Here is a 27,376-nt window from a genome sequence, read left to right as displayed (position 1 = left end):
CCAGCAACCAAGCCAGGTGCGTGAACCGCACGGCGAGTTTCTGCACGCGATTCGTGCGCAGTATTTTCACGGCCGCGTCGACGATTTCGTGCCTGCGGTGGCTCCTTTCCTGCACATGCAAGTGCGTTTGTGCCTTGAGTCGCATTTTAAAGAGCGGTTAGAAGCGGCCGTTGGAGCTACCGCACTACTCCGCGGCCAGTGCTGCCGCCATGTTGCCACCGCCTACCACTCGGCACGCACCGTGCGGGTGGCTTCTGCGGCGGCGTCAGCGCGCCTCGGCCGTACGCGCGCGTTTTCCCTAGCAGAAAAACCAGAAAACGTTTCATGCGGTTCACGCTTTCGTCGCGCGCGAACGTGTTGCGTTCGGTTTGCATTCGCGTTGCGTTAGACTGGTTTCCCCTATTCTAAACTGTGTGGGCAGGCCCCAATGTGGTTTTCCCTGACTGGTACTACTTGATTCAAAAATTCCCTGACAATTCCCTGACTTTTCCCGGTGGCTAAAAATTCCCTGACTTTTCCCGGTCGCTAGACACCCTGATAGCTTACTTAAAGGAAGTGTGCATTAGAAGTGGTGTCAGTACGATTCTAACAAGGCAATCTATCAAATGAACCAAACTTGTTTTGTCTGCATAGCCGATTTAATCATGTGGGGGCCAGTAATGGGCGCCTGTGAAACTGCACGCAATCTATGAGCAAACCAGCAGCACACTGCAACTCTTATGTAGTAACCACACATAATCATGCTTCACTTCCCCCACAACCTGCACTGATTTGCCCCCACATGGGTAAGATTGGTCAGAAACAAAAACTGATTCCTGTTGCAACTGCTTATTTCAAACAACAAGCATTGAGAATCACACTTGACAGAGAATCTAATTATAATCAATACAAAGGTACTAGACAAAGGTCCACAGCCAGCTTCTGTTGCAATGTTCAAAACACCTTCCAACACTGCACTGCATAAAGTTCGAGTACCCATGGAGGGATTGCAGGCCAGGGGATGAATGAGGATGGAGAGCTTTTATTTTTATACTAATGACCGTTACACCAATATATAAAAATGCACACTGTGAGAGAAGGAGGTCGTTTCTCAAATTTTTTACAAATGAAAATGAACTGTGGTACAGAGAGAGAGAAGGAGAAACAAATGCGCACGGCGTGTTCGCACACACACGAGTGTGCACTGTCAAACATCTGCCTGACGCAGTTACGGAAAGTACATGGAACCACCACGCACAGCCCTGGGCCCGGCGGCTTTCTTCTCACACAGGAGGGAGACACGGCAGTCTCGACCAACCAATGGACCACAAACAAAACACCAGACCCCACAATGCCTGTTATAGTAACTCTGTAATACAACGGAACAGAAAACGGAGAGAAAAGAAGAAATACAACGGAACAGAAAACGGAGAGAAAAGAAGAGACTCGGCAAGTACGTCTCGTATACAAAGCCCCTTGTTGCTGCTCTGTTAGCCGCGGTTTGGTAGCAGATACTAGAAAATTTTTTGGAAAAAAAAAAAAAAGGCTACTGCTGAGACAAAAAAGAATAAACTGCTCACAACTTCATGAGTAATGCCGGAAAGTGCACATCAGTTAACAAAAAACAAACACCAGGCAGAATATTTCACAGTCACTGCTACCAAATGCAAAGCTTCCCCAGGCAACTCCCCCCCACTGACAACCTCCCCCACATTCCGACAAGAACTCGTCGCCAGGAGACAACACGTGAGAAACAAAAACAAAGCAGTTATGGAATCCTATGCACATGTGGTCGAGGAGGGAGAAAAAGAAAAAGAAGAGCAGACCTTCGGGGACTCCACGAGAGAGAAGTGTGGTGGTGTTGGAGAAGGTATGCATGCAGGTTTCACTTGTGTGTGTAATGCGGTGTGTGTGTGTCTGCTCTGCTGCACAAGCATGGATGGCCCCCTTCTTCCCCCCCCACAGGGTGAAAGAGATGAATGACTCGCTCAAATGATAGGGAGGGTGGCGGCAGGCCTCCCCACAACAGGAGACGCAGCAGCACAGCTGTCCTCTCAGGCCCTCCCGTTGCCCCCCCCATGAACCGTCCCCGCAGCGCCATCCCCCGTGTGCTCAGTCGTCCCCGTCGCCGCCTTCCCCCTCCAGGTCCCCTGCAAGACAAGTCACAAAGAGGGGCAAAGTCAGCACTCGCGCTGCGTGCACCATTTCACAACTTTCGCTGCTATCTGGAGCACACACAGAGACGGGTCCCTCTTGGGTTTAAGGGGGGACGTGGCTTTCAAAATCAACTTTTTTATTTCCGAGTGGATTTTGATGAAAATTGGCACAGCAACTGGAAATGCTTCTGTGATAACACCATCAAAATTTCAAGATAATATTTTGATAACTTTTTTATTTATTAAATTTTCTTTCTGTTCCGCTTGTACCGAGCTTGAGCGACTTATAAAACACAATAGAAAACTTGTTCGAAGTGCTTTGCATTCCCAAATGAATGGGCGAGGTCGTGACAGTTTTAGAATTTTTTTTTTACAAAGCAATATTTTTTAGTTTTCATTTTTTTAGAGGTTAATGTGCAACAGTCATGTTGATTGTGAAAGACTATTTGAATAAAAAAGTCACAAAAACAAATCTGGAAAACCAAAAGTGTCACGACCTGAACTGTTCATCAAGGAATGTAATGCAAGAAACGGAATCAAAATAGACCCAGTGGTCACGAAGAAATCCCTGGTACAAGCGACATAGGTGGCAAAAAAAACTTTTGAGAAAACGGCTTCCGAAGTTGCAACATAGGTTTCACTTATCAAAAGTCGCCACGGTTGCAGCCTTTCATGTCCTTTTGAACATGGGGCTTCTGGAAGGCCTTGCATTGAAATTGGAGTGCCTTTTACAGCCTTTCTCTTTCCAGAAAACATCATTTTCAGCTCCTCCGTGAAGAGTACATACCCCCTTTGCAAACCAAACGGAGGGGAAGATGGGTTTCAATGGGCTTTCAATGCAAAGTAGGTTAGCTGGTTGGCTGTATCGCACTGGACAACCTCCTTTTGCAGTGTTGTCACCATGGCAACAAGTTAAGCATTTTTTTTACTTAAATTTGAACATTTTTGGCTTTTTTTATGTTTTATCTTGCCTGGCACAGCAACTTAGTACTCATACGTGCAGTTGTTCATTGCCAAAAGTTTGCATACCACAAGGATGAAAATGAGCTACTTTGAAGCTTGGTAGAGTATTCTGCATAACTCCCAACTTCAATGCAAGAGCATATTTTTTTACTACTTTTGACATTCAAGGCATCCAATATTTCTCGCAGCACAGCCAGTATGCCCTAAGCAATGGTATCAATAATTTCCCTAAAAAAAATCACTGTAAAATTCTGCCACAGTAACGTACATTTTTAACGCAGAGAGCATATTTTTATTCCTATATTATTAACTCAAACCTGTTTGCATGAAAATTACAAGTGCACGGGAAACGTAGCGCAAGAAAGGCGATATGGCTCGCGCGCATCGCAGCGCACGCTTACCGCAACATATCGAACTTTGATTATACCTGATATGGCTGGTCAGGTCGCTTTTAAGATTAAATCTAACGTCGCAGGCATTAATTACAACTACTGGCGTTCAATCGTAACCGGTTTCCCTGTCATGTGATGCTCCAATGCGCGTCGGCTATGCCGTGCGCGCCGCAGCGTTTGACGCGTCGACCGTTTCTTTATCAAGGCTAGCGAGTCCACAGTCAAAACACAGCAATAACCAAGCGTGTAAACATCGCAAACCCGACTAAAAGTTCACTTCACGAACCGCTATCGCAAGCGCGCACACCGCGTCACCCTCCGGGGTCTGGCGACGGTAGAGTCACGCGCACCACGAAGCGTTCGATGACCTCCTCCTTTCGAGCCACACAACTTCCCGTAATCTGGCTCGCGATTTCAGGCATTCCCATCGCGATAACGTGCGTGTTGAATACCACAGATTGAACAGAAACTCGGCCGAGCGAAGCGGCGAAAATGAACTCAATCCGCTCGCTACGCAGCTCAGGCGGCCGCCATCTTGCATTGCGCCCGTGACATCCAATGAGGAGGGTCGCTGTTCTGTGCCCCGACCGGAGGACCAATAGCGCTTCAGCATCTATTTCTAGCTTCGTTTGTGCGTCGTTTCTTTTCTGCCGTTTGTGCGTTTGTGAATGAACGAAGATAAAAGAGACGAGCGGAACCGGAAAGACGATCGCTCGGCCGATCTAACCATATCAAAATGGCCGCGCCCGGTGGCACCGTTGCGGAGATAGAGCGCTCCGAAAATTGCCGTTTTTTCGCCCTTTTGCGCTGATAGTTTGTCACCGCGCCTGACAAAAGTATTTTTTTATGCCACTTTGCGACGCTTTTCAGCGTAAAAACTTTGCAGACGCATAGAATAGGAAACATAGAAGCCGAATATGCGGGTTTCAAAAAAACGATGTTTTGGTCATTTTTCCGAAGTTGAAAGCCGCGTCCCCCCTTAAAAAGGCTTCACTGTGTTAGGGCACATGCGAAGTAATGGTTTCATGAAACTGACACCACCATCCAGGTCAAGAGTGATCTTGTGAACCATGAGGGACATGGAATCATGAAGTTTAGTGAACCCCTCTCGTTTCATTGATTGATTGTAGGGTTAAACGTGCCGACGCAGCGCAGGCGATGAGGCGCGCCATAGTGAAGGGCTCTGGATTAATTTGACCACCTGGGTATCGTTAACGTGCGCCGAAATCTTGTACACACGGGCGTTTTTGCTTTTCGCCTCCATCTGAAAAGCGGCCGCCACGACTGGGAATCGAACCCGCGACCTCGTGCTCAGCAGCGCAACGCCTTAGCCACTGAGCCACCGCGGCAGGTACCCCCCCTCTCGTTTCGGAGACTTCACAGTGACCAGTGCTTTCCAGTTGCGCTTTCCGATACTAGTGGAAACCTTGAAGGAGCATTTGCAACAGTGGGGGCCGTCATTCGAAAGGGGTGCTCTTTCATCGGCGCCTGGCAATTACATCCTCAATGCGCGCCCCGATGGGTTTGTTGGAATATAATATAAATCCTCTAAAATCTGCCCTGGACCCATCCGTAACAATCTCCACTGCTCCTGTACCACAAGTCCTCCAAATCCTAGGGGAGCCGCGCCGATGGATCGGGAGTGCGGCACTTACCACAACTACACCGAAAGAGTACACAGCTGACATCTGATTCGACACATCTGCACCCACCACCGTGGCCTTAAATGAACAAGACACATGCTGACCAGCTGTGTAGCATATGTTAAGGGGGGACGAGGGTCTTAAAACTAACTTTTTTATTTATGGGTAGAAACTTATGAAAATTTGCACACAGATGTGCTTTTCTCTGTAGATTTCAAATATGCAATTATATTTGAGCTGGTGCTGTTAGTTCAAAAGTTATCATACAAAGTCTAAACCACAATTAGGTAATTTCTTACGCAGCTTTAATGAACTTTCGCATTGCATTTTGTCGCTTTTAATTACATGAATGGATAGCCAGAGAGTTCCCATACCCGATGACATTCTTCGTTTTTCTCTAAAGTCACGGCATCCTAAAAAAATATGTCAAGTACAAAAAATGGCAGTATTGGATATTTTGGCTCATCAAAATAACTGCAAGTCATTATTTATGCGTAGCCTAAACAGAAAAACTAAGAATGTCATCGGCTGCCTCAGGCTATACTGAAAAAAATGGTACCAAGATTGACCTTATGAAGCAAAAAGAAGTTTCCAAAAAGCTGCGCAAGGCTGAGGGAAGTGACCAAAAATATGAAATTGAGAAAACTGCATTTGAAGTTTGGCCATGTGTTATGAGATGAACCGTCAGTAGTGTAGCTTCAAAATTTCCCAGTAACAAAGACATGTTCTTCCCATTTTCAAATCTGTCTTTGGATTCCAAAAATGCCAACTAGAACTGGAGATACAAAAGGCCAAGTAACAGACCCCATCAGGAATTTAGCAAAATTTATCGACTTCGAATCGGTTGGCATTTTGTTAGCGTTGTGAAATCTGGTGGCATCTTGCTGGCGTCGTGAAAACTGCAACAGTCCTTCATGAAGTGCCATCATCTATTACAGTGCACTGTGGTACCCAGAATATTGTGCACGGCAAAAGTGTGAGGGTGAAACTTGCTTTAGGTGCCCCCCCTTTTTTTGTTCTTTGGTGAGGCTATTTCATTCGCGGTTTTTATGCTGGAAGTTTGAGAGGATACAGTGGTGGGACACTGCGCAGTGTGTTTTCCGCAAATGCATCATGTTGTTGGCCTCAAAAGGGTCTTTTGGGGAAAATAAATGTAGCCGAAAGGCAAACTTTCTTGGCCTATGGGGATAAACCCATAGACGCCTTTTTCCTTCAAGCCGTGCATGGTGCGGCTATCTCCATCGGACATCACGGTTGTGTACCGCAGCCCATTCTTGGAGAGTGAGCGCTTGAACATTATCAGGGCTGCCTCTACCTCCATGCGTCCTGCACCAAAGTCAATGTTTCGCTGACACTCATGGTCTGCCAGCCAATCTTCGTAGCCCTCATCTGAAGCTTTGGGTCCGATGGCGCAACCTAAGCAAAAGTTAGAGAGGACTACATGATCAATCACCAAGCCGGTGTACACTTCAATGATGCAGCCCACTCCAATGTGTGACAACCATCCCCTTGTCATCCACGTGCCATAAAACATCACATCTACGTTGTTTGGCGGCTGACCAAGGTCCGAGTACAAGCTTCAGAGGCTGCTGCAGTGTCCTCGCAAACCTGAACCACTTTCCTCAAGTGCGCTTGGAATGAATGTCTTGTGGTGCAGGCCTCTGTGGGACAAGTTCATACCAGCACAAAAATCTGACAGAGCAGTCACCCCCTTCCCGATGCTTTGAATACTTTTCAAAGCCCTCATATTCACTTCAAAAAGAGTGATATTGCCAGATCCTTCGGTCGTTGGCGAGGAAAAACGTTCTACACGGTGTTCACAAACCGAGCACGTCACCTCTAGCTTCACGGCGAGGCCGTACTGCCGGTCAGGCTTCCTCAAATCCGGCGCCGCCAGCCCGCACTTGCCGCACCTGACGTGCGCAAAAAGGTCCTTCAGCATTGCAAAATCCACTAAGACAAAATCTGTGCCGGTTTCTTCCTCTGAGTGCGCCAAATCCACTTCAAGGAGGTCGAATTTCCGCTGCGTTGCTGACTTGGTCTCCATTCCGCGCTTGACCTCGTCCGCTTGTTCCGTACGCGCGGCGATCTCCTCCGCCGTGTAATACCTCGTGTCAAGCCGGCAGGACGTGCTTGGACCAGGTATGGATTCCGGAGGTGGTTGGTCAGGCGATGGGGCAGGCGAGGCAATACGAGGCGGCGAACGATTCTCATCCGGCGGAGTCGAGCGGCCCGAAGTCGCACCACGCGACCTTGGGATAGGCGGACGACGCTTTCGCTTCCCGTGTGCATGACGGGTCGTCTTCTTCAAACGTACGTCTCCTGGCATCATTCACGAAAGTACGCGATGGAAGAATTAGAGGAAACTGTAAAAAAAAACTGCTCTGAGCGAGCGCTGCGCCAGAAGAGCGGACTCCGTCAGACGAGCGTAGCAGACGCCATGATGGCGACCGCCATGACAGCAGTCGCGCCGACCAATGGGAGGGGTCGTACGCCGAACTCAAACCGCGCGCGCCCGCTCTAGCCAATCGGCGGCCGAGAAGGTGCCTTCGGAAAACTGGCAAGGGCGGTCGTTCTACTCAAGCGACGCCATTTTGAGATATCGCAAAATGCGCACAAAGAAACAAGCTTCAAAACAAGACCAAGATGGCGGCGATCGGTCGGCTGCTTCGCCCGCGGGGCGCGCGGGAATTTGAAGCAACTTTTGCCCAATTCGGGGCATTTCGTGGCCCTCGAGGCGTTTCAAAACATGATTTTAGAGTATTTCCCGATGGAATTTCGCGTTGATATTTCGAAGGCAGGTGCTTGAAGGTACAATAATTCCAAAAATTGGATTTTCTCAAAATCGATATTTTGGCCATTTTTGACCATTCTAAGACCCGCGTCCCCCCTTAAGTTGAAACCAAAGAGCACTCCAAACTCAATGCCCTGGTCCGCAAGACATAAAATAGCACCAGACTCGCCTTCACACCGACTGAGCACTTCCTCAAGCTTGGCCTGTCAGAAATCCTAGAAGCCCAACAAGCTAACCAAATCACTCGAACGTCTCAACCCCCTACAGGCCGCGCTTATCTTGCCAGACTTGGCCACCACATCTAAACAGACAGAAGCACCCACTCGTCTTCCTCCAGACATCCGTGGCAACACTGAAGAAGCTGCCACACCCTGTTTACAAGAAGGCTGACAAGCAGCACGAATTTGCTATCTCCAGAGACACTATTCAAAGAACCTAGACACCAGACACACCGACGCAGCTGCATACCATAACTGCCACACTCACACCCCGATAGCCCTCAACACCCAAGAAACCCTCCTGACGTCTGCCACATTAACCACTACCACCTCAACGACAGCAGAAGAAACATCCATAGCTCTAGCTGCAATCACAGCCACCACAGATCACATCATCAGACTTCCAGGAAGCATACCACCCCTATAAAAGAGAATGCATCTTCCTCAAGACCTAAACATGATACGACACATACAGAAGAAGCTGCCCCTAGAGTTCCTCTATATAGCTCCCGCAGGGAGCTAAGAGTTGCGCGACCCTTTTCCACGCGCCGCCGTGATGACGTCTCTCCGGTTATCCACACCGTGCAGGGAGCCCCCTCTACGACTGCGCCGCAGCCGCCGACGCGAGCGGCACCCCGCCCAGGAACAGCCGCAGCAGCAGCGCGAGCGATGTCGCAGGAATCCAGCGTAGCCACCGTAAGGCGCCGCCAACCGAAGCACCCCCACCGCGCGTTGGCCGCCGTCGGAAGGGCGGCTCCTACACGCGCGACGGGCGGGTTTCCCGCAGCAATACGGATAACAAGATGGCGGACAATCGCACAACTCTCCCTGCGGGAGCTATATAGAGGAACTCTAGCTGCTGCCCCCCCCCCCCCCCCTCCACATAGTGTGGACTCCAGGCCATGCCAACCTACCAGGCAATGAGGCGGCACACGCCACTGCCCGCGAATTTACTCGGGCATTCCTAGAATGACCGAGAAGACCAACCAGAACATGCCCAGCAATTTGTACAAAAGAAAGTGAAGCTTAACACTCGCAGCTTACAGAACAGTACCCACTACCACTGACAGGCGAACAATGCACAGTCCAATGCCTAGCTCCTGCTCAACTGCGCACACCAACACGGAGTCTATATACCTACACACTGCACACAGATTCATGTGGTTGCAGTGCAACATGAATGGCCCCTTCTCTTGCATGATGTCTCCACGGTCCCGTAATCCCTTCAAGGCACTGACCCTTTGCATCAGCCCGAGACAGAAATGGTCACACACCGCTTTTACACAGTCAGTAACAGAATGGAAGCTTTGCAGACAAACGGTTTCTCGAAAAAGAGCTGCTGTTACATTTGGGTCAGAATCACCAGAGCGCACATTCAAAAGATTCCGTGAACGTTCTGCTCCGTTTTGTGACAACCAAGTTGAGCTCCAATTGTCCACAATATTAAATTATTCCCACTTTCCTGGCTATTATGCTAATGGCAGACTAAGAACGGACAATGGGAGTCTGGTGAAACCGAAACTAGAAAAGGCCAGTAGAAGCAAGTGCAGCACTCGCATCATCTGGCTAAGTAAGGCGGGCCTAACTGCTCGCTGTAAACTGCCTATAACCCGCACCCCCCCACTTTCAGTCCACGAATAAAAATAAATACATGAATATCCCTGTGTACTGCCCGCACATTTTGTACAGGGAAGGCTAAGCAACATGGCACATTTGTTGACGCAAAAAATTACCTATACTGTGCTCATAGAATACATTTTCTGCACGGCCTAAGCCACAATCCCGCACTTTCACTGCATTGCTTGGACCGCAGTCATCACTGTAAGACAATACCACCTTCAGTCCTGTCCATCCTGTTTGTAGCGGAGCATTCTTAATGCTCTTGCGAACCATTTTAACGGGAATCGCCTTTCATGCCTTGATGGTCCATCGCAAAACAGCGCAACATCAGGCCCACAGACGCGACGCGGCTGTCAGCATTAAGACAGGCTCATCCATCCGCCCAATTAAAGATAACTGACAAGTGCTTTGAATGGTCTATTGAATGAAACACCAAGAGAAGCCAAATGCAGAATGTAATTATTATATTGCAAAAAGGTAAAAGCAGCAGGGTGTCTAGCAAATTGCCTCATTCAATTTCCCTGACTTTTCCATGTTTTCCATGACCATTTTAAACGAAATTTCATAACTATAGGCGCCATTGTGTGGAAATGGTCTGTGAAGCATATAAAAAGCATATACAAAACACATTTGTTGCAAGTGCCGTAAACTTCAGTTTGCGGTTTGCTTGCCCTCTGGTACGGCTTCAGAGAGTATTTCTTCTTGCGAGATAGAAGCTTCAAGTTGTGCTTCGGCGAGCACCTTTTGCTTTTTTTTTTTATTGTTCTGGCTCGACATGCAACATGAACCGCATGGTGCGTTTTTGCACACGATTCGGGCGCGGCAGCTTCTGCCTCGCTCAGAAAATGACACGCATCGCGAGAGGCAGTGGGAGGAGCCTGCCGACTTGCGCCAATGGAGAGCCCCACGCCTCATGGCGGCAGTTCCGAAGCTCTCGAGACAGCCAGATGGCCCCGCCACAGATGCTTAGGCTCACCACCCCGGCAGGTATTTTGCATGGGCGCTTTCATTAGCGGCACGGATGATGTTTTATAGTACCGGTTTCGCCCACATTATAAGCTCCTTTACCTCACAAGCAACTTCGTGCGTGCCTTGTGTGGCATTTTAGAGAGCGCTTAGAAGCGGTCGCTCGAGCTCCCATCACCACTTCGCAGTCGAAGCCGTCGCCATGTTTCCGCTGCCGGAAGCACCGCACGCAGCGTGCAGGCGGTTCCGTGGCAGCGTCAGAGCGTCTGTGACGTGCGCGGCGCATTTTCGCGAGCAGAAGCAGTTGACACTAAACCATGTCATGTTACTTTTTGATTAGGTAATCTGGCTCCTGATGTCATAAGAAAGCAGTTCTTTCAAGATTAGCTCCCAAAAATAGCTGACCTAAATTTCACTGGAAAAAAAGTGCATTGTGCGTGCGATTTGGGCCCCACCTACATCGCCCCTCTGCGCAAGTGCAACCAGCTGCGAGCTGCGTGAACCGCACGGCGAGTTTCTGCACGCGATTCGTGCACGGTATTTTCACGGCCGCGTCGACAATTCCGTGCCTGCGGTGGCTCCTTTCCTGCACAAGCAAGTGCGTTTGTGCCTTGAGTACCATTTTAAAGATCGGTTAGAAGCAGTTGTCGGAGCTACCACACTACTCCGCGGCCGGTGCAGCCGCCATGTTGCTGGTGCCTGCTGCTCGGCACGCACCGTGCGAGTGGTTTTCGCAGCGGTGCCAGCGCGCCTCAGGCGTGCGTGCATTTTCCCTTGCAGAAAAATCAGAAAACGTTTCATTCGGTTCACGCTTTCGTCGCACGCGTTGCGTTCGGCAACTTCTTGGGGGCCCGCAACACTGGTTTCCTCTATTCTGAAACTGTGGGCAGGCCCCGAAATGGTTTTCCCTGACTGGTACTACTTGATAGAAAAATTCCCTGACAATGTCCTGGCTTCTCCGGGTGGTGGAAAATTCCGACTTTTCCCTGTTTTCCTGGTCGCTAGACACCCTGAAGCAGTGGTGCCACTGATGAACGGTGATTTGGAGCAATTTGGAGCACCTAAATGCCAGTTTTGGAGCACCTTAGAGCAACTACTAGATGTGTCCAAAGCATTTCTCACCACCAAAAATTGACCAGTATCGCCCAGTAATTGACGTGGAAATGGTCGAACGATGTCAGATCGGATGGAACACATTTCAAGGTGCTTTTCCTACATGCAATCCAACATCCAACATGCGATGAAGAATAATGGTCTTCTTGTCCTTGCTAAGGGAAGACTTTTCCAAGGAGTCACTGAAAATGCTTCCCAGTTGGCAGGCTCGAACATGCATTAAAAATAGCTTTCACAATCTGCTCTCCCAATAGCCAGAAAGCCAATCAAAAATTTTCCCATCAACCAGAAGAACAAGTAGCCTAATTTGGCTATTTATAGCCCAGCCTGGCATCCCTGGAATCAAGCAATGGGATTTTTTTTAGGTATTTTGAAACAACCGTACATGTCGCCACAAGTTTGATGCAATTAAATCGCCTGAGTATACTCCACCCAATACCAAAAATGAAGCAAAACAATTTGCAAGGTATTTAGCTCCTTTCTGGTACAGATAAAAGGCAACATGATAATGAATATTGAAAGGCTTCGACAAACTAGCATAGCGGAAAAACAAGTCTCTCCCGCCGCTTTTCCAGTTTGTGAATGACTTGCTAGACAAAAACACTGTATCAGCAGTACAGCGTTGGTGCCAACCAAATTTGCTTATCTGGCACACAAACTGCACCATAGGCCACGGCAAACATGATGACGTGCGCTAGGAAGTTCGAGTTATCAAGCCGAATTAGTTATACATAGGGTTGTTCGTTTTCGGGTAAAACCCGATTTTACCCGATTCTTGCACCCCGAACAAGTTTCAGGAGAATCGGGTTAAACCCGATTTCTCCCCGAATAAACCTCCCTGTAGCGATCTGCACAATCGTGAGTTGACGGTCTGCCGTTCTCTCCTGGCGCCCCGCTCACAAACAAACGGGTGCATTTCACCCTGCTGCTTGGAGAGTAGCGCTGCAGTTTTTATCCACGCTTTCTAGACAGGTCGCCGTGAGGGCGTACATGCACCCCCCCCCCCCCCCCCCCCTAAAAAAATGCTTGCAGAAGAAAGTGGGAAACACGCTTGAGGCCGGCCACGCTTCGAGTACATTGTGAACAAATTTAGGGTGAAAGAAAAGCAAAGAAATCTGCCCCTTTGCCCACTGCAGATTAGTCTCGGGTATGTGCACCTGCTTCCAAGAATTTCACGTGGAAGGGATGGGTGACCAGTCGGTGGGGGAGAGATTGAGCGACGAAGACGTTTTGTGTACAGGTTTTTTTTACCAGCGTGGGTTCCAACCCGCATTATTATCGCTATTCTTCAGCCAGCCTCCGTCACGGTGACTTAGACGCGCTCGTCGGTCGGCCCTGCTGAGAGCCGTGCGTGGTGTCCTTCCTCCCCCGCGCATCACGCAGCTGGTGATATCTCCTTTCGAATGGCCGCAAAAGCAGGGAAAGAAGCCACTGCACTCAAAATCCTGTTTTGACAGGAGCAGCAAAATTATGGAAATTGTGGTATTGCTCTTTTTCGAAGAACTTCTAAAAAGGGTCACTGACATGTTGCGCATGCAGATGATAATGTATGTCAACAAGGACGTGTAAAAAATCGATGACCAGATTTTCGAGAATAAAATGTATAATTTCTAAGAGTCAATGTTTACTGATTCATTCATTTTCAAACACCACTGATTCATTTTCAAACAAACACAAAATTTCGGGTAGTATACTGTATTTGCTATAATACTCTGGTGTCTGTCCCAATTACCAGCTTGAAACACCAAATTTAACGTGTTATACTTAAAAAGCCCGTGATACGTTTTGATAAGCTCAGTGTAAGTTCTGATAAGTACAACCGTATATTTAACCCGAAAAAACCCGAAGTAAGGAATGGTTTCGCAAAAAACCCGATTTTTCCCCGAATATCAGTTTGAAAAATACCGCCCGATTTTTACCCCCCGAATTTGAAAAAATATAAAACCCGAAAACAAACAACCCTAGTTATACATGGCTAGAGACCACTGTGCAGTAGTACCTGTAACAGGCCACACGCGATTTGCGCGACAAATTTTGATGCGTTCAAAATTCCGACTCATACCTATCATCATCATATTGAGAGGTGCTTTTGAGTATTCGCACTGACCTGCTTTACTCAGGAACGGCACTTGTCCTTTGTGGGAATCTCAAGCTGACTCACCAAAATATTCTTTGTTCGAGTTGTCAGATTGTTTAGCTGTGTGCGAAAAATGAGCACCACCAGTAGAATAAGACTGCCTTAGTCGCTATTGCTGCTGTAGGGGCTTCAGGCACAACGCACATTGCCGAGGAGCTGTACTGAAGGAAATACCTTGCATGTAATAAGCACCTCTACTTTAGCCCTGAATTTCTTGCATTTTTTTGGGGGGTGAGACTTATATGCACGAAATTATGGCGACTGCAAACGAGCTACGACAAGCCGAGCCCCTAGAGTGCCCTGCACTTTAATAAGGCTGGGAAGCAACAGAACTGCTTCCTTGCATGCCCACCGAGAAGGCGCACAGCGCATTCAGCAAGAAGTCTGCTCACCACCGTCATCCTCTCCGTCGTCGTCTTCGTCATCCTCGTCCCCGTCACCCTCCTCTTCCACCACCACTACCGCGTCCCCACCTTCCTCCTCGTCACTGCAGGCAAGAAGGGGGAGGTGAGACAGCACACCAACATAATTGCACAACTAGCTGCACCCCTGCTCAGTGCAGACAATGCTGCCCCGGGCTCTTGTAATACAGCTTTTGTAATTCCAACCTCGCTCTGCCTCGCCTGAAGCCTTACCCACCACTTCTATCCTCCATGTCTTAGTATTGACCTGACTTAGTATTGCATTGACTTTCCCATTGGCACTGGATCGTGCCACAGCAGCCATCAATTTCCCACAAATGAATAGCTCATCTGGAACAAGCAATTTGCAGGCTTTGGCTAGTTTTGCATGATTAGTGATGATACCGCTGTTGACCATTACAAAAAAAAAAAAAAAAAGAGTGCGCAAGCAGGACTTTATTAAACGGGCTCATGAACTGAAACCAGACAAGATTAAGAAAGCCACACCAAGCACTGCAAAAGCAAGTCACAGCACTTCTCTCAGTGTCCCTGTCCTGTCTACTTCGTGCGCCGTTTCGAGAATGAGCAAGCAGCATCCAACTAGCGCTTGCGAGACGACCACACCAGCAGACACCCACCTCTCGTCCTCGTCCCCCTCGAGCCCGTTCTCCACCTCAATGTCCGGGACAAGGAAGTACTGCAGGGGGTTCGGCCACATGTCGTCCTTGATCACCTGCAGCACAGAGCAATCAGTGCGGGCCCATCTCGCTCGCGTCAACAATGCCCACACTCCACTTTTAGTCGCCAAAATGCCCGGAGATTTGTAGAAGCACAGCGGGAAGATGTGGTCCCCATGCTTGCTGCGTGGCGACAGCACCTTGGCAGCAAGTATGAGTGAGCGCGCAGGCCCCTCACCCATGTGCAGCGTCCCCATCGCCAATTACAGCGCACGAGACGCTGCACCTCCGAGTGGCCTGCTCCCAGCCGGCACCCTTCTCTCCCAACTTGCAAGAAAGATTTGCTATTAAATTTTTCTGCTAAGGTCTGGAACTGCATGGGTTGGACTGGGAAACTCGTCTTCCCGGACCCCAAGACAAGTCCCCCATTAAAGGCAGATTCACACGGCGGACAGAATCACCAATTCGGACCACGGAATGCGTACCATATGCATACCTGCCAGGTTCGCCGAGATGGCATTAGGGAGATCTGACCCGGGGAGAGGGGTGATAGAAAAATTAGTAGCAACAGAATGGAATACTTTACATTTACATGCATTTCCAATTTAGTTACAACAGAGTAGGAGCTGAACTGCTGTCCAAACTACTAACGAGCTACACCAGTGGTCAGCTGCTAAATCTTCGATGCGGCTGACGCCGCCTTTTTCAAGACGCCCTGGGAATACTGTCGAGCATAACAATGTTCGTTCCTGCTACACTTCGCCAAAAGAACCCGACTGAGCTCGGATTGTGCCAGAACTTGATGCTCTGAACTGGGGGCCATTTTGTTTTACCATGCTGAAATACCTCTCGCATTCAATGTTTCTGTGGTACTGACCAGTTCAACTTGCGCGCATTGCCAACTATGCTTTATAAGCTATTACGATGTACAGCGGTTTAGGATGTGATTGGGTTGTCAGGTAGTTCCAGCGCAATGTGCTGACTGGGAGAAAGATTTAGCTAAACATGGGTGTGTATTCGGGAGATTTGTTTTGACCATACAATCGTACAAAACCATAAAAATCCGGGAACCTTCCGGATAATTTGGGAAACCTGGCAGGTATGCATATGATACGACATTAGCGATTTGTGACCCTCGCGAACAGACCGCAGACTTTCGAGGCTTCATTTCCGTTCGCGATTCTGGCAGGGGGATACAGCAAAATACTGTGCTTTGGCGCGCACAAAGCTGGACAGTCTAGCAACCATGCCTATCTGCTCGGAGCAGTGGGCGTATCGAGATCGCCACAACACCTTCGTTTGTTGATATTTTTATGCTCTTGAGCAGTTTTCTCGCAATACGTGTGCTTATTCCGGTACGGTAACACTGTGGTACAAGGCTTTCGCACCAGGGGCAATTGACTTGTCAGACAATAGTTGGCGAAACGCTGATAGAAGCATCGTCAACTGCCTGCCAAGCGGCGATACCCAAATGAGAAGTGACGCAAGCCCGCAACAACATCGGGAGCTACGTCGGAAAGGTAAGGCGCAGGAAGCGACAGCAAAAAGTAGGTGTTCAAGAAAACCAGAACTAGAACATGTGGGCGCTACACCTTTCCTGCATATATACGTTCTCATCCAGCACGTATACGCCATCTTATGCAGCTAATTCTTGTGGCCAACGCTACCGCCGCGCTACGGCACTTTCCGTCGGCATTCATCTTTGCCACTACCCTCAACCCCTCGAACCTCTTGCGCTTTTCGTCGCGCGCAGACACTCCACGCGTTGGGAGTATGCTCTGCCCATCCACGCTGTCATCTGCTCACTTCATCTTTATGTGAATGCTCCTTTGTGCTGAAGAGTCTGCTGGCGCAGACGGCCCGTTCAACCGTCAAGAACAAGGCCACTGCCAGTAAACGCGACTCCAGTGAGATTGAACAGAGCTATCGAATACGCCAAGTGGTCCACCCGGAGTCGAGTATGCCCTTGTAAGCTTTTTTTTTTTTTTTGTGTGTGTGTATGTCAAAGAACTCTGGTTCAATGAAGTTATTCCCACGCATGCATCGTTCCCGTGCCGTTCGGTGAAAAACGTCAGAAATGCTTCTTGTAGGGGGGTTGGTTCCCATCCATTGTGTGCAATCTGCCAGTGGCCGTGTGCAGACCAACTGGCGTAAGTTTTGATTTCACAGCTGTCCCTCATCAGATTATTTCGCATCAGCTGTTTCAATGACCAGACTAAAATCAGAAAAAAAGATGTGGCAGCTGCCTTGAAGGAATGTTGGGCAGTTGATCCGATTTGTTTGACGAATGGTTTCGGGGAATTCTGCCTCATCATGACTGATCTTTTGCAGCTGGTTAATAATTGCTCCTAGTTATATACTTTGCTTTATTTGTTCAGCTTATCAAGCATCGTTACACAAGTGGCCGCATGTGCTAGGCCTTTTCCAAGTGCCAGTGCTAAGCTTTGGAAACGGTCTTTAGGAGATTCTTTGCTCTCACGACAGAAAGAAGTGTATAGTATGTATTGCAATACCAGTCAAAGTACCCACTATTGCACTCACATACCCCTTCCTGTATATACTAACCATACTACAGTTTTGAAAAGAGCTTTTCGTACCACTAGCACGTTAACACCCATGCAGCATTGGGAGCTAGCCATGATGATTTGTTGTATTTGCGCATGCAAGCTCAAACAACCCAAAGTGTACCAAACAGTGGGCACAAACAGATGCATCCCACAGTACGAAATGAAACTGTAGTCTCATTTTGTGGCAGAGTGGAATCAGATGTTATTCTGTGCCTAACACCAATTTTGATGCAAAGTCGTCTTATTGGGAGGTTTAGGTTTGCTTTAAAGGCGCAAAAGGTTTTTGCGGATATTTGATTCAGGCCGTACAGCATGGCATTCACTTCTCCACAACATACCTTCTCTTTATGGCTGAATGCAAGGAGCGTGTTTGGCTAAAGATTGCACTGGAGCTCACAGGAGTGACTTTTGTACGGTACACGACACTCGCACACCCCCCAAACTTAAAAGGTAAGCTCCAGCCACAAAGTTGCAATACATAAATACAAATGTATTGCTGCACTCTAACACAGCAACTAAGGAGGGAACTTAAGCGGCGGTGAGCGAATGATTTCACCCCGCAAGAGTGGTACCGGCAAACGCAAGCTTTCCCCCTCACCTCGGCAATGTCATCGGCAGAGGCGTCCCCGTGGTCGGTGAACCAGTTGAAGAAGGTGCGCGGCTGCTCGTGCGCCCTCTTGCGACTGCTCTTCATCTGCGACTGCCGCTGCTTGTGCCGCTTGGTCAGGTCCATGTCCTCCTTCCATTTGATGGGCGTCGACTGCGAGGCCGGGTCGCCTGCAGAGCACGGGGGCAAGAGAGAGGACGGCCCTCTCGTCACGGGCACACCCAGCGACAGGGACGTCACAACGGGGAGACAGCCGCGAGTGAATGTAGCAACACTCATGAGGACCGCACCCACAGGAGGGTGCACAGTCCAAGAGGGAGGTTGCCCTGCTGTATGCAACCCAAAAAGAGGACCACGGCATGCGCTGGCCGTGGCACAGAGTGCAGGTTGCAAAGGCCTCCCAACATAGAGGCATGAAAATAGTCATGTTTAATACTCCACAAGGAACACATCAACAGTGATTTTGCTACGTTCCCTGCGATTCATTTGGCACAATTCCCGCTTTGTGGGTTCCAGCCAAGGTGCGACAGGGATGTTACAAGACGATGCTTGCACCACGTTACAAGAACAGCACACCCACATTTGCACACAATGCAATTGTTTCATGACCACGATACTTGAAGCAACGCATCTTGTCAGCCAGGACCACGCCAACTTGCTCAATACAGTGCTTTAGTTGTGCAAATGACCCCCACCCCAAAACACTTCCTGAAGCGCTATGTACCCACCTGAATGCCCCAAAAACAGCTCTTAACAACCCACAGTGGACCACAACCGCCAAAAGAAGAGTATGAGAAGTGGAAAACGTCAACAGAGTTCTTTTAGTCGAACAGCCAGCAGCACAAATGGGTGCCCGAGAGCGTCTCTGCATTGCACTCACCGGAGGATCCAAGGTGGAACTCCTTGATGAGCACATCGTTCTCGAAGTAGGGGTTGTCATCGAAGTAGAACTTGATCCTGTAGCCAGACTTGATGTCCTCGAACTCCTCCACTTCCAGCTTGGAGAGGAAGTGTAAGCTCTCTTCCTCCTCTTCGTCCAAGATGGCAGAGATCTGCGGATGGTTCACAAACTGCACGCGGCTGCGTCAAGGATGGATACCGAAATGACCGCACAAATGCTGCAGGAAGGACTCCCAATGAGGGGCCACGGGGCGAAATTCCCACCATGGACACGCTTTCGAGCATTTGTTAAATACCTAAACAGATTAGGTCAGCAATGAGACGTATGTTGCCTCTGCCATTCCATACATAACCAGCTCAACTGCTAGTAAAGAGTGAGGGTACAGTTAATTAACAAGCACAAAGTTATCGCAAGCACTTAATCCACACGGCCAATTTATCGAACGCGCATTCAAGACGACACGACTAACCCACGGCTTCAACTTCAAGAGCCAGAGAACGGCAAAAATGGCTTCGAAGGCTGGTGATGTACAATGAGTTACTACCCCATTCTGGTACTACAAAGAAAGGGGACACCTTACAACGAGCACTTGTAGTACCGTCAACGGTACAACTTATTGCCATTTTGGTCAAGCTATGCCATCAGAGCTATTTTAGCAAAACACAAGCACTTCGCGAACATCCTTTTTAAACAAGGCAACTAAGGTTATCTAATCACTGGCGGAGCTTAATTGGCACTGGGCGAGACATAACACTGCAGCTGTTCAAGTATATTAAAAAAAAAACGTTCGCTACAGCGAAGCCATACCCAGGCAACTTCGATCATGCCATCTGGCAACAATGCGTAGGGGAATCCGGCGCCCATGATGGGCGCCGAGTAACGCGGCATTATTAGACATTAAAAACCAACCGACACCAATCAGAATCGCAACAAGCGTAGCCACACAACAGCAACGAAAATTCGCACAAGTAGCATTACAAAAGACTAAAGAGCGCACGAGGTACACGCCGCCGGCACCGCAACTAAAACCAACGTGGACAAACCTGCGCACGCGCACGAGGGCCGTGGAACGCGGTTCGCTAATTTGAGCGACAACCCGCGGCCTCTAGCAGACAACGCTGACCGGCGCCGGCGCGATACCGCAAAAGAACGAACGGCCCGCTATCGGCGGCAGCGCGCAACAAAATAGCACTAAACGCTGGCTGAATTCGAAGGGTGGCACCGGTGAACGCCACACAAGAGGCGCCAGCAGCCGCTCTTCTCGGCAGCGCCGGCCACCCCCCGGCATCTCGACTCGAACACCGTTCACCGCTGCGTTTTCGTACAATACAAGCCGCTAGTACACAACAAATTCTTCACATGCAGTGCTGGAGCTCCTCTACATGCCATCGGACGGTTGAACGATAGCAGCCGTGCACTACTGCAAGCAAGTGCGCAAAAAGAACCTGACCTGCCAGCACACCAAAGCGTGCACCCCCCGTCTAAAAACATGGACGTCGCTGGCAGGTTAGGCTTAACAGCTGAAAACAAACGATTCGGCCACGAAATACCCTACACGCGAAACAATGCGGCCGTTTCACCGCGGAAAGAATGCTTCGGGAACACCGCAAAGATGCGAAAAACGAGCGGCTGTAAGTTTTACTGTCAGACACCGAGCTATTCTAGCGGCCTTTCGAGCCCCGAAGCCGGCGCCGGGCGCAGGCAGGCATTGGCGGGAACGCGAGCAACACGAGTTACTAGCGAAGCGGACGTAAAAACTTGACCACAAGACCAACTAAGAGGTAATGCGTACGTAATTGTCTCAACACACATTGCCGCGGAAAGCAACGCGTCAAACAGCATAAAACAACGCTAACCGAACGAAAACGTGCACCGAACAAAGCATGTGCTAGCGCAGGCCGCGGCCGGGTGCACCATATTAGGCTTAACATCCGAACAAAACTCGCAGGCAAAAGCACATTTACCAGAAAAGGATACGGCTGTCACCCAGAAGTTGGGAATCTTTTTGATTAAATCATTCCTCTTCTCGAAGAACGGTTTCCTCAACTTGTTGTACTTCTGTTCCACCTTCAGGATCTCCTCGCTGGCCTTCTCGTTGAGCGCGTCTATCTCGTTCTGACAGGCGTCGATTTCTTCCAGGGCCTTTTGCGTTTCGGCGTCGTAATCCCTGCTCTCGTCGCCATCGCCGGACGCCGCTGAGCCTTCGGCCTTCTTGGCTTTTTTCGGTGCCGGTGCACTGGTGGACATCTTCCGAAACTGTTCGCACGAGACTGCGAGAAATTACGCAAAACTTGGGCTCCACGCAGCCCTTCTACAGCAAGCGAAGTCTCGGTAGAGAAGACTGGCCTCACGCTGCGCATGCGCCAAGTCAAATCGGCCCCGAGCGCGACGTGAGCGGTGATTCGTTCCTTCTCCAGACGGAGGCGAGCTCCCATTGGCTCAAGAAAAAACGTAGTGACGCCGGAAAGAATATATTACGAGCGCTGATGTTACAAAACACGCGGCGATTTTGCGACTCCATTACGGTTTGCATATGTGTACAAGCGAGTTTTTCGGCGCAGCAGTCGATAGATAATGGCTGTTGCTTTGTGGCTTGTTTGTCCATTTTTTATTGCTTCTTGATTTGTGCGTAGCAGCTAATTCACGCCGAGAGGCGTTTACTGTGTACTTCTAACGTTAAATGTTTTTAATGTTTTACGGGAAGGGAAAAATTGATGATTTTAATAAGCGCACATATGAAAACTGCGCTTAGTAAACAGAAGCTGCTTTGTGTGATGGTGTTTTGTGGTACGTAGTGCGCGTATCCTAGCCGCGGCATCTTCGTTCCATGCCATTTCATGCGAACAGATATGCGCTAACACGTGTGCGTCACTCAAAACTTTCCACACTAAGCGATGGCATTCTCTGTCATTCTGCCTAAAAAATTTAACGTTAACGCAAAATTTCCAATACACGTTAACAAACAAACAGAAAATAACCTTGGCGCGACGCCGAGCGATTCCAGCGCCATCTGACGCGACATGGCGGACATGTTTGTTTCCACGCATGCGCTGAGAAAAAAAGAAAAAGAAAGCAACACTACCAGCGTTGCTCGACGTTGCTGCTCTGGAGAAGAAACCATTTTACATAGTGCGTCGCGCGGGATTGGCCCTACGTCCGTCTAGCTACGTCACGTGACAGTTAGACGTGCGCATTGTCCAATGGTACGCTGCACGGCGAAACCCGTTCGTAGTCTTTCCTGCTCGGTGCGTTTTGTAGTAGAGGCTGGCCACGCAAAATGGCTTCGAGTAACAACACGGTCATCGGAGATCGCGTGAATCGTTTTGCCACCAAACCAGCGTCGACATCTGAGCTACTGCTTGACAGGAACGGCGACGCCGATCAGAGCTTCGGCAGCCATTTGAAGAAGCGAGAGCAACACAGCTGCCGTAATCTGCCCGGACTGCCTCCGATCAAGGCGTACGGGGCCTTCGTCGCCACCGACTCCTCGCCGTCCGAGAACGACGATGACACTGTAGCCTCAGTCGCTCCTCGGTGTGACATGGAAAGCGCACAAGGTATTGTTTACTCGGCGATTGCGACGCGTACCGCCGACTCTTCAGCGCGCAGCCGCTTGTCCCAGCGGGAACGCATGCCCATCGCTCGGGCCATCTTAGCCCTAGAGGCGAGAAACAACCCGTTTCAACCTTGATCGCCGACGAACCGCGAGCGTTGTAGTTTAGACCCCTTCGCTGATCTCGACGACGCGACGACGCCTTGCCTCGCAGGCTGTCAGGGTTGTGTGCGAAGCCAAAGAGGATTATGGGCGCCGAATAAAGGTCGCAGATCAGTTTTGCTGTGTTGATGGCAATCGCGTTGCTGTCGCTTCGCTGGGTGCTTTTGTTTCTTTGTAGTTTCGCTGTCAAATTTCTGTCCAGGCGCGTTCTGCCGGGGCCAGCTTGCTTTGCATGAGCAGCGTCTGTGACCCGGATCAGTCCTTCCTATCGTCGGACAATGTGCTAGACGTATCGTCTTACATTTGACGTCCTTTTATCGTTTGCGTGAACTTCGGCGAACCTGTCTGCGTTTAACTGGCGCGCCCATGCCCTTGGATAATTCTGTAGGGTGTCCAGAGCTACGTGGAAACTGTTTCCGACACGACCAGATCGGCGGGCAGCAGATGATAGCTTTCCCCGTGAGCCGATCGATCCGACCCGAAGCGTCTCTCGTGAGACGTCAAAACGGGGTCGGCCGGATGCCGCGCTTTCGTCGTAGATGCGTTCAGCAAGGACAGCTGCGTCGTAGTACACAGATCGCTACGTCGGTTTTGAGGAGTATTTATTTACGAGCGCGTTCGGTGGGGCGGTGGGCAGGCGGTCGGCAAACTCCCGCCAAAGAGGCGTACTTTCAAATTCCGCGTTGCTATTTCGGAAGCGTTTTCCCCGTACCCGCTTGCCCCCTTCCCTCCTTCGCAGGCTAGGTGGCTCGTCTGGCGTTTCCTGAAGCGGCCCCGTCACCACGTGGCTGGGTTGTTGTGGTGGCGGCTTCGGTCGTGGGCAAAGTGAAAGCACCGGCTGCCTCAAGCCCGGGAAGAAGTCGGGCGCAATTGTCTGTATAAACATCGCGTCTGACCTTGGAGGTCGCGGTCTGCCCGAAAAAAAAAAAAAAAAGTACTACGTCTGTCTTGAGCATATGGCTAAAATTGACCTCTGCAAATGACTGAAATTCGTAACATTTTTATGTTAATCGCATGAATACATCTTTACCTGCTTGAAATACACTTGCAAACAGATAAAGTCACAACTTGTCTGGCTTTAGTAGCACTCCTGGAATCCGTACTGGTAGTGTGAAGCGGAAAAACGTTCGAAAACCCGGCTCCTATCGCGCAATCGCAGGATTTACCATTGCCATTATTTAGTTGCCGCATTTAAAACTTCCTGTTAGCTGCATCTTCAGTCTTTTGGTTAGCTGCAGTTCAAAAAATTTACAATCTGATGTTGCAGATTTTTCTTGCTGAAGAAAAAACTCAAAGCACTTTGTGATAAAAAAAAAACTAAAGTTTATCTTCCTTTTGATGCATCATATAGAGCACATTGTTCTCGGCTGTGCTGGCTGATATAATTATTGCAGCACTATTGCTATTCGGTTTTAATTTCATTTTGAGGACATGGCAGTGCTAATAGATGAAGTCATTTAAAGGAGAAGTGATAGCACAGTACCCGAATGTCATCAGCATTATTTCGTTACAGGTAGCTTCAAGGATGTGCATGTATAACCACCTTTACTCAACTAGTGATGCTGTTGCCACTGCCTTCCACTTCGCGATGCTTTGACGTGTTTTTGTTTTCGATGATGGTTATGTTACGTTGCTCTTTCCATGTTGCAGGAAAGGAAACGCTGCTGCAGACTGCGCCCGCCACTGATCTCCCTCAGGACGGGGAGAAGACAACCTCGCCTGTGCCTGCCACCGCCACGACTTCACCGAAGATGTTGCCGCCTGCTAAAAACTGTGACGTGCGACTGAACGGTACTACCGCCGTGCAGCCACTGCTGCTGTCAGGCAAGGCAACTGTGTCGCCACCAAACTGCACGTCAGCGGCACCGCTGCCCGAACCCATGGGCTCCCTGCCTCCGTCGTCTACAGTGGCACCTGTACCGGCATCTGTGGTGCCATCGTCTGTGGCTTCATTGCCGACAACGCCGTCGGATGCAGCGCCTTGCCAGCTGGGCGCTCCTCCGTTGTCAGAAATTGTGTCGCAACAGCCGACGTCGACGACTCTGCCGGCCCCTGAAAAGGTTCGGAAGGAGGGCGAGGGCAAGAAGTCCTCGACGAAATCGTCGTCTTCAAAGTCCGCCGGTTCGTCCTCCAAGTCGGGCTCCTCGTCCTCCAAGTCTGAGAAGAGTCACTCGAAGTCGTCGTCAAGCCGCAACAAGGAGTCTAGCAAGAAGCATAAGAACCACAAGAATGGAGAGATGCGTGGCGACTCCAAGTCGTCCTCCTCTGGGGGCTCCAAAGAGGCGAGCAAGCACCTGGAGCCTCCCGAGAAGAAGCTGAAGATTGTCAGCGATTCCAGCGCAAGGGTGAGCATTGTGATGGTAGATTGTAGACATCTTGGTGTCCCATGTCAACGGATACACAACACCTAGCCCCACCTCATTGACCAATGAATTTAATCCCGGGCAGTGGCTGCCGTTCAGTGGGAGCCAAGAAGCCTGTGGGTTGTGATTTCAACATACGTTAAAGGTCCCAAGGTGGTCGAAATTATCGCAGAGCTTTCCACTATGGCGCACCTCATAGCTCAGCTGCTGCGGTGGCTTAGTGGCTAAGGCGTTGCGCTGCTGAGCACTAGGACGCGGGTTCGATTCCCGGCTGCGGCGGCTGCTTTTCTGATAGAGGTGAAAGGCAAAAATGCCCGTGTGTTCGAGAGTTTGGCGCACATTAGAGATCCCCAGGTGGTTAAAATTAATCCGGAGCCCTCAACCACGGCGTGCCTCGTCGCCTGCGTTGCATCGGAGCGTTAAACCCCACGATCAATCAAAGGTGTAGCATTGGTGTGTTAAACTCCATAATCTGAACTGTACTTGGGGATGCATTGCAAATCCTGGCCCCCAGAGGCTTCCTGAGGTGTGCAGATTCTCAAAACAAACGGCTCACCAGAAAATGTTGTGGTCTTGCAGTGTCTTAATAAGAAGCTCGTGGCCTGGCTTTCACACCTGTATTTTGCTGTCTTGTCTCATACGCACCAATTCACTAGTTCGAAACATTGCATTTCATTCCATATTTTGGAGGGCAGTACGCATTGGTGAAGCGATGTGCTGGTGAAAAAGCTTGCAGTGGTTAATATCATGATGGGAAACAGCGCAAATGCTGCACAGCGCAGCGCAAATTTTTGGGGGGTCATTGACCTACTGGCCATTTGACCGTCATAAGCACGTGGGCTTGACGTACTCATCGGCTTCGTGAGCAGTGCGTCAGCCAGATAAAAGCTGAGCTTTCACAAGTTTATTGCGCAGTGATTATTGCTCTTGTGTATCATGGATTAGCGTGTGTAGTGCCTGCTACATCTCTGCACAGGCCTGGTTGTTTGTACCTTTTATAGTGAGTAAACATACGAGAGAGATAGCATCGTACATTGGTAGGTTTCTCCTCTGAGACGCCACAGTTTGTGCTGCCGCTTTTAAAGAACTGTTTTACCAGCGAAAAAAGCCAGGGACCTACCGGGAGGTAAACAGGACGGTTGCTGGCTTGTTTGCTTCTCTCTAGGTCCCTGTCTTTTTTTGCTGGCAAAATGGTTCGAAGTCAACACCAACTAGCCTAACTTTCAACCTTATCTTTTAAAGAAGGTTTTGAAGGGGGATCTACTGATGCTGTAGAGCACAAGGCATCCTTCCTCCACTATTTTCCAAGAGAGGTGACCACTAACTAAGTTACTCCACGTAAAATGCATGCCTGTTTCTTTCCTTTTCACTGTCTTTATTCGCAATGCCCTCGTATTTGGCCATATGTCATACTGCTTCAAGATTACGCATGCATCTGAGTAGGGTGGTGGTCTGTGCCATCTGTTTTGTGCCTGATGAAGTTCTCCTACTAGAAATACTCTGGGGTGCAACATTCGTAACACTATGTATGGGGTTTCTTTCACGATTTTTCCAGGCTAACAAAAACAAACTCTGCTGTCCTGACCCTGTAGGTTTGATTTCGTCAGCCCTGTGCTTTTCGCACCAGTGCCAGCTGATATCATCACCAGCCTATTTAGGCTCGCTTCAGGGCGAAGGCCTCTCCTATAGACCCCCAACCGCTCTTGTCCTGGGCTGCACTGGTCCATTCTTTTCCCCAAATGTTCCTAATTTGATTCTTGTAGACGTTGCGCAAAAACGGACACAAGACAACAGAAGGGACAAGGACTGGTGCTAACTTCCAGCAAAAAAAAAAAAACTTATTTTGGAGAGTGTACAGAGTGCAACTGCTAAGGAGACTTTGTTCGAAGTTAGTGGAAGTTAGCGTTCGTCTTCTTCGTCCCTTCTGTTTTCATGTTCATTTTTGCGCTACGTCTACAAGAACGCATCACCAACAAGCCAAACTTGCAGCACTCTTGTCCTAATTCTCCATTTAATCGTGGCAATGGTCTTCTTGTCTCTTGGTGGCCTCTCTGCTACCCTGGTGGCCCCACTGGTAGCATCCATTACATGCTCAGCCAGTTCTTTTCCTAATTTCAACTACGATACTTTCCACCAGAGTTCGTTCCTTGTCCATAAAGGCTAC

General features: G+C 49.4%; 2 protein-coding genes across 4 annotated transcripts in view; one reads left to right on the top strand and one right to left on the bottom strand.

Moving 5' to 3' along the window:
* Positions 1 to 1,001: 1,001 nt before the first annotated feature.
* On the bottom strand, positions 1,002 to 21,488 carry Set (NAP domain-containing protein SET). 2 transcript variants are annotated; one of them, XM_077684199.1, is made up of 6 exons: positions 21,112 to 21,488; positions 19,114 to 19,303; positions 18,225 to 18,403; positions 15,021 to 15,115; positions 14,374 to 14,468; positions 1,002 to 2,129 (listed from the first exon to the last, which is right to left on the bottom strand). In XM_077684199.1, exons 1-6 carry the CDS (start codon positions 21,379 to 21,381, stop codon positions 2,092 to 2,094), a joined length of 867 nt encoding a protein of 288 aa, XP_077540325.1. In that variant the 5' UTR covers positions 21,382 to 21,488; the 3' UTR covers positions 1,002 to 2,091. The 2 variants fall into 2 exon arrangements, with proteins under 2 accessions (XP_077540325.1, XP_077540326.1); XM_077684200.1 differs by having other exon boundaries at positions 14,377 to 14,468; positions 21,112 to 21,487.
* Positions 21,489 to 22,257: 769 nt separating this feature from the next.
* The window catches only part of LOC144152762 (uncharacterized), a 50,776-nt gene continuing 45,657 nt past the window's right edge, over positions 22,258 to 27,376 (top strand). The window contains exons 1-2 of one of the 2 annotated variants that reach the window (XM_077684197.1): positions 22,258 to 22,691; positions 24,500 to 25,194. In XM_077684197.1, the coding sequence (XP_077540323.1) occupies positions 22,412 to 22,691; positions 24,500 to 25,194 (975 nt within the window). In that variant the 5' untranslated portion in view covers positions 22,258 to 22,411. Of the gene's footprint in view, positions 22,692 to 22,825; positions 23,722 to 24,499; positions 25,195 to 27,376 lie in introns of those variants that run through there. The other variant, XM_077684198.1, reaches the window with a different exon arrangement.

This window comes from Haemaphysalis longicornis, unplaced genomic scaffold, assembly GCF_048455015.1.
Source record: "Haemaphysalis longicornis isolate Haplotype H1 unplaced genomic scaffold, Haemaphysalis longicornis Haplotype H1 scaffold_9, whole genome shotgun sequence".
Lineage (NCBI taxonomy): Eukaryota > Metazoa > Arthropoda > Arachnida > Ixodida > Ixodidae > Haemaphysalis > Haemaphysalis longicornis.
This window is presented reverse-complemented; position numbering and strand designations above follow the sequence as displayed.

Excerpts from the sequence above, each read along its gene's own strand:
- Set (XM_077684199.1), bottom strand. The coding sequence starts at position 21,381 with ATGTCCACCAGTGCACCGGCACCGAAAAAAGCCAAGAAGGCCGAAGGC. Across the intron at positions 18,404-19,113 it reads GTTCCACCTTGGATCCTCCG|GCGACCCGGCCTCGCAGTCG; the intron begins GTGAGTGCAATG and ends CGTGCTCTGCAG. Across the intron at positions 2,130-14,373 it reads CGACGGAGAGGATGACGGTG|GGGACCTGGAGGGGGAAGGC; the intron begins GTGAGCAGACTT and ends CTTGTCTTGCAG.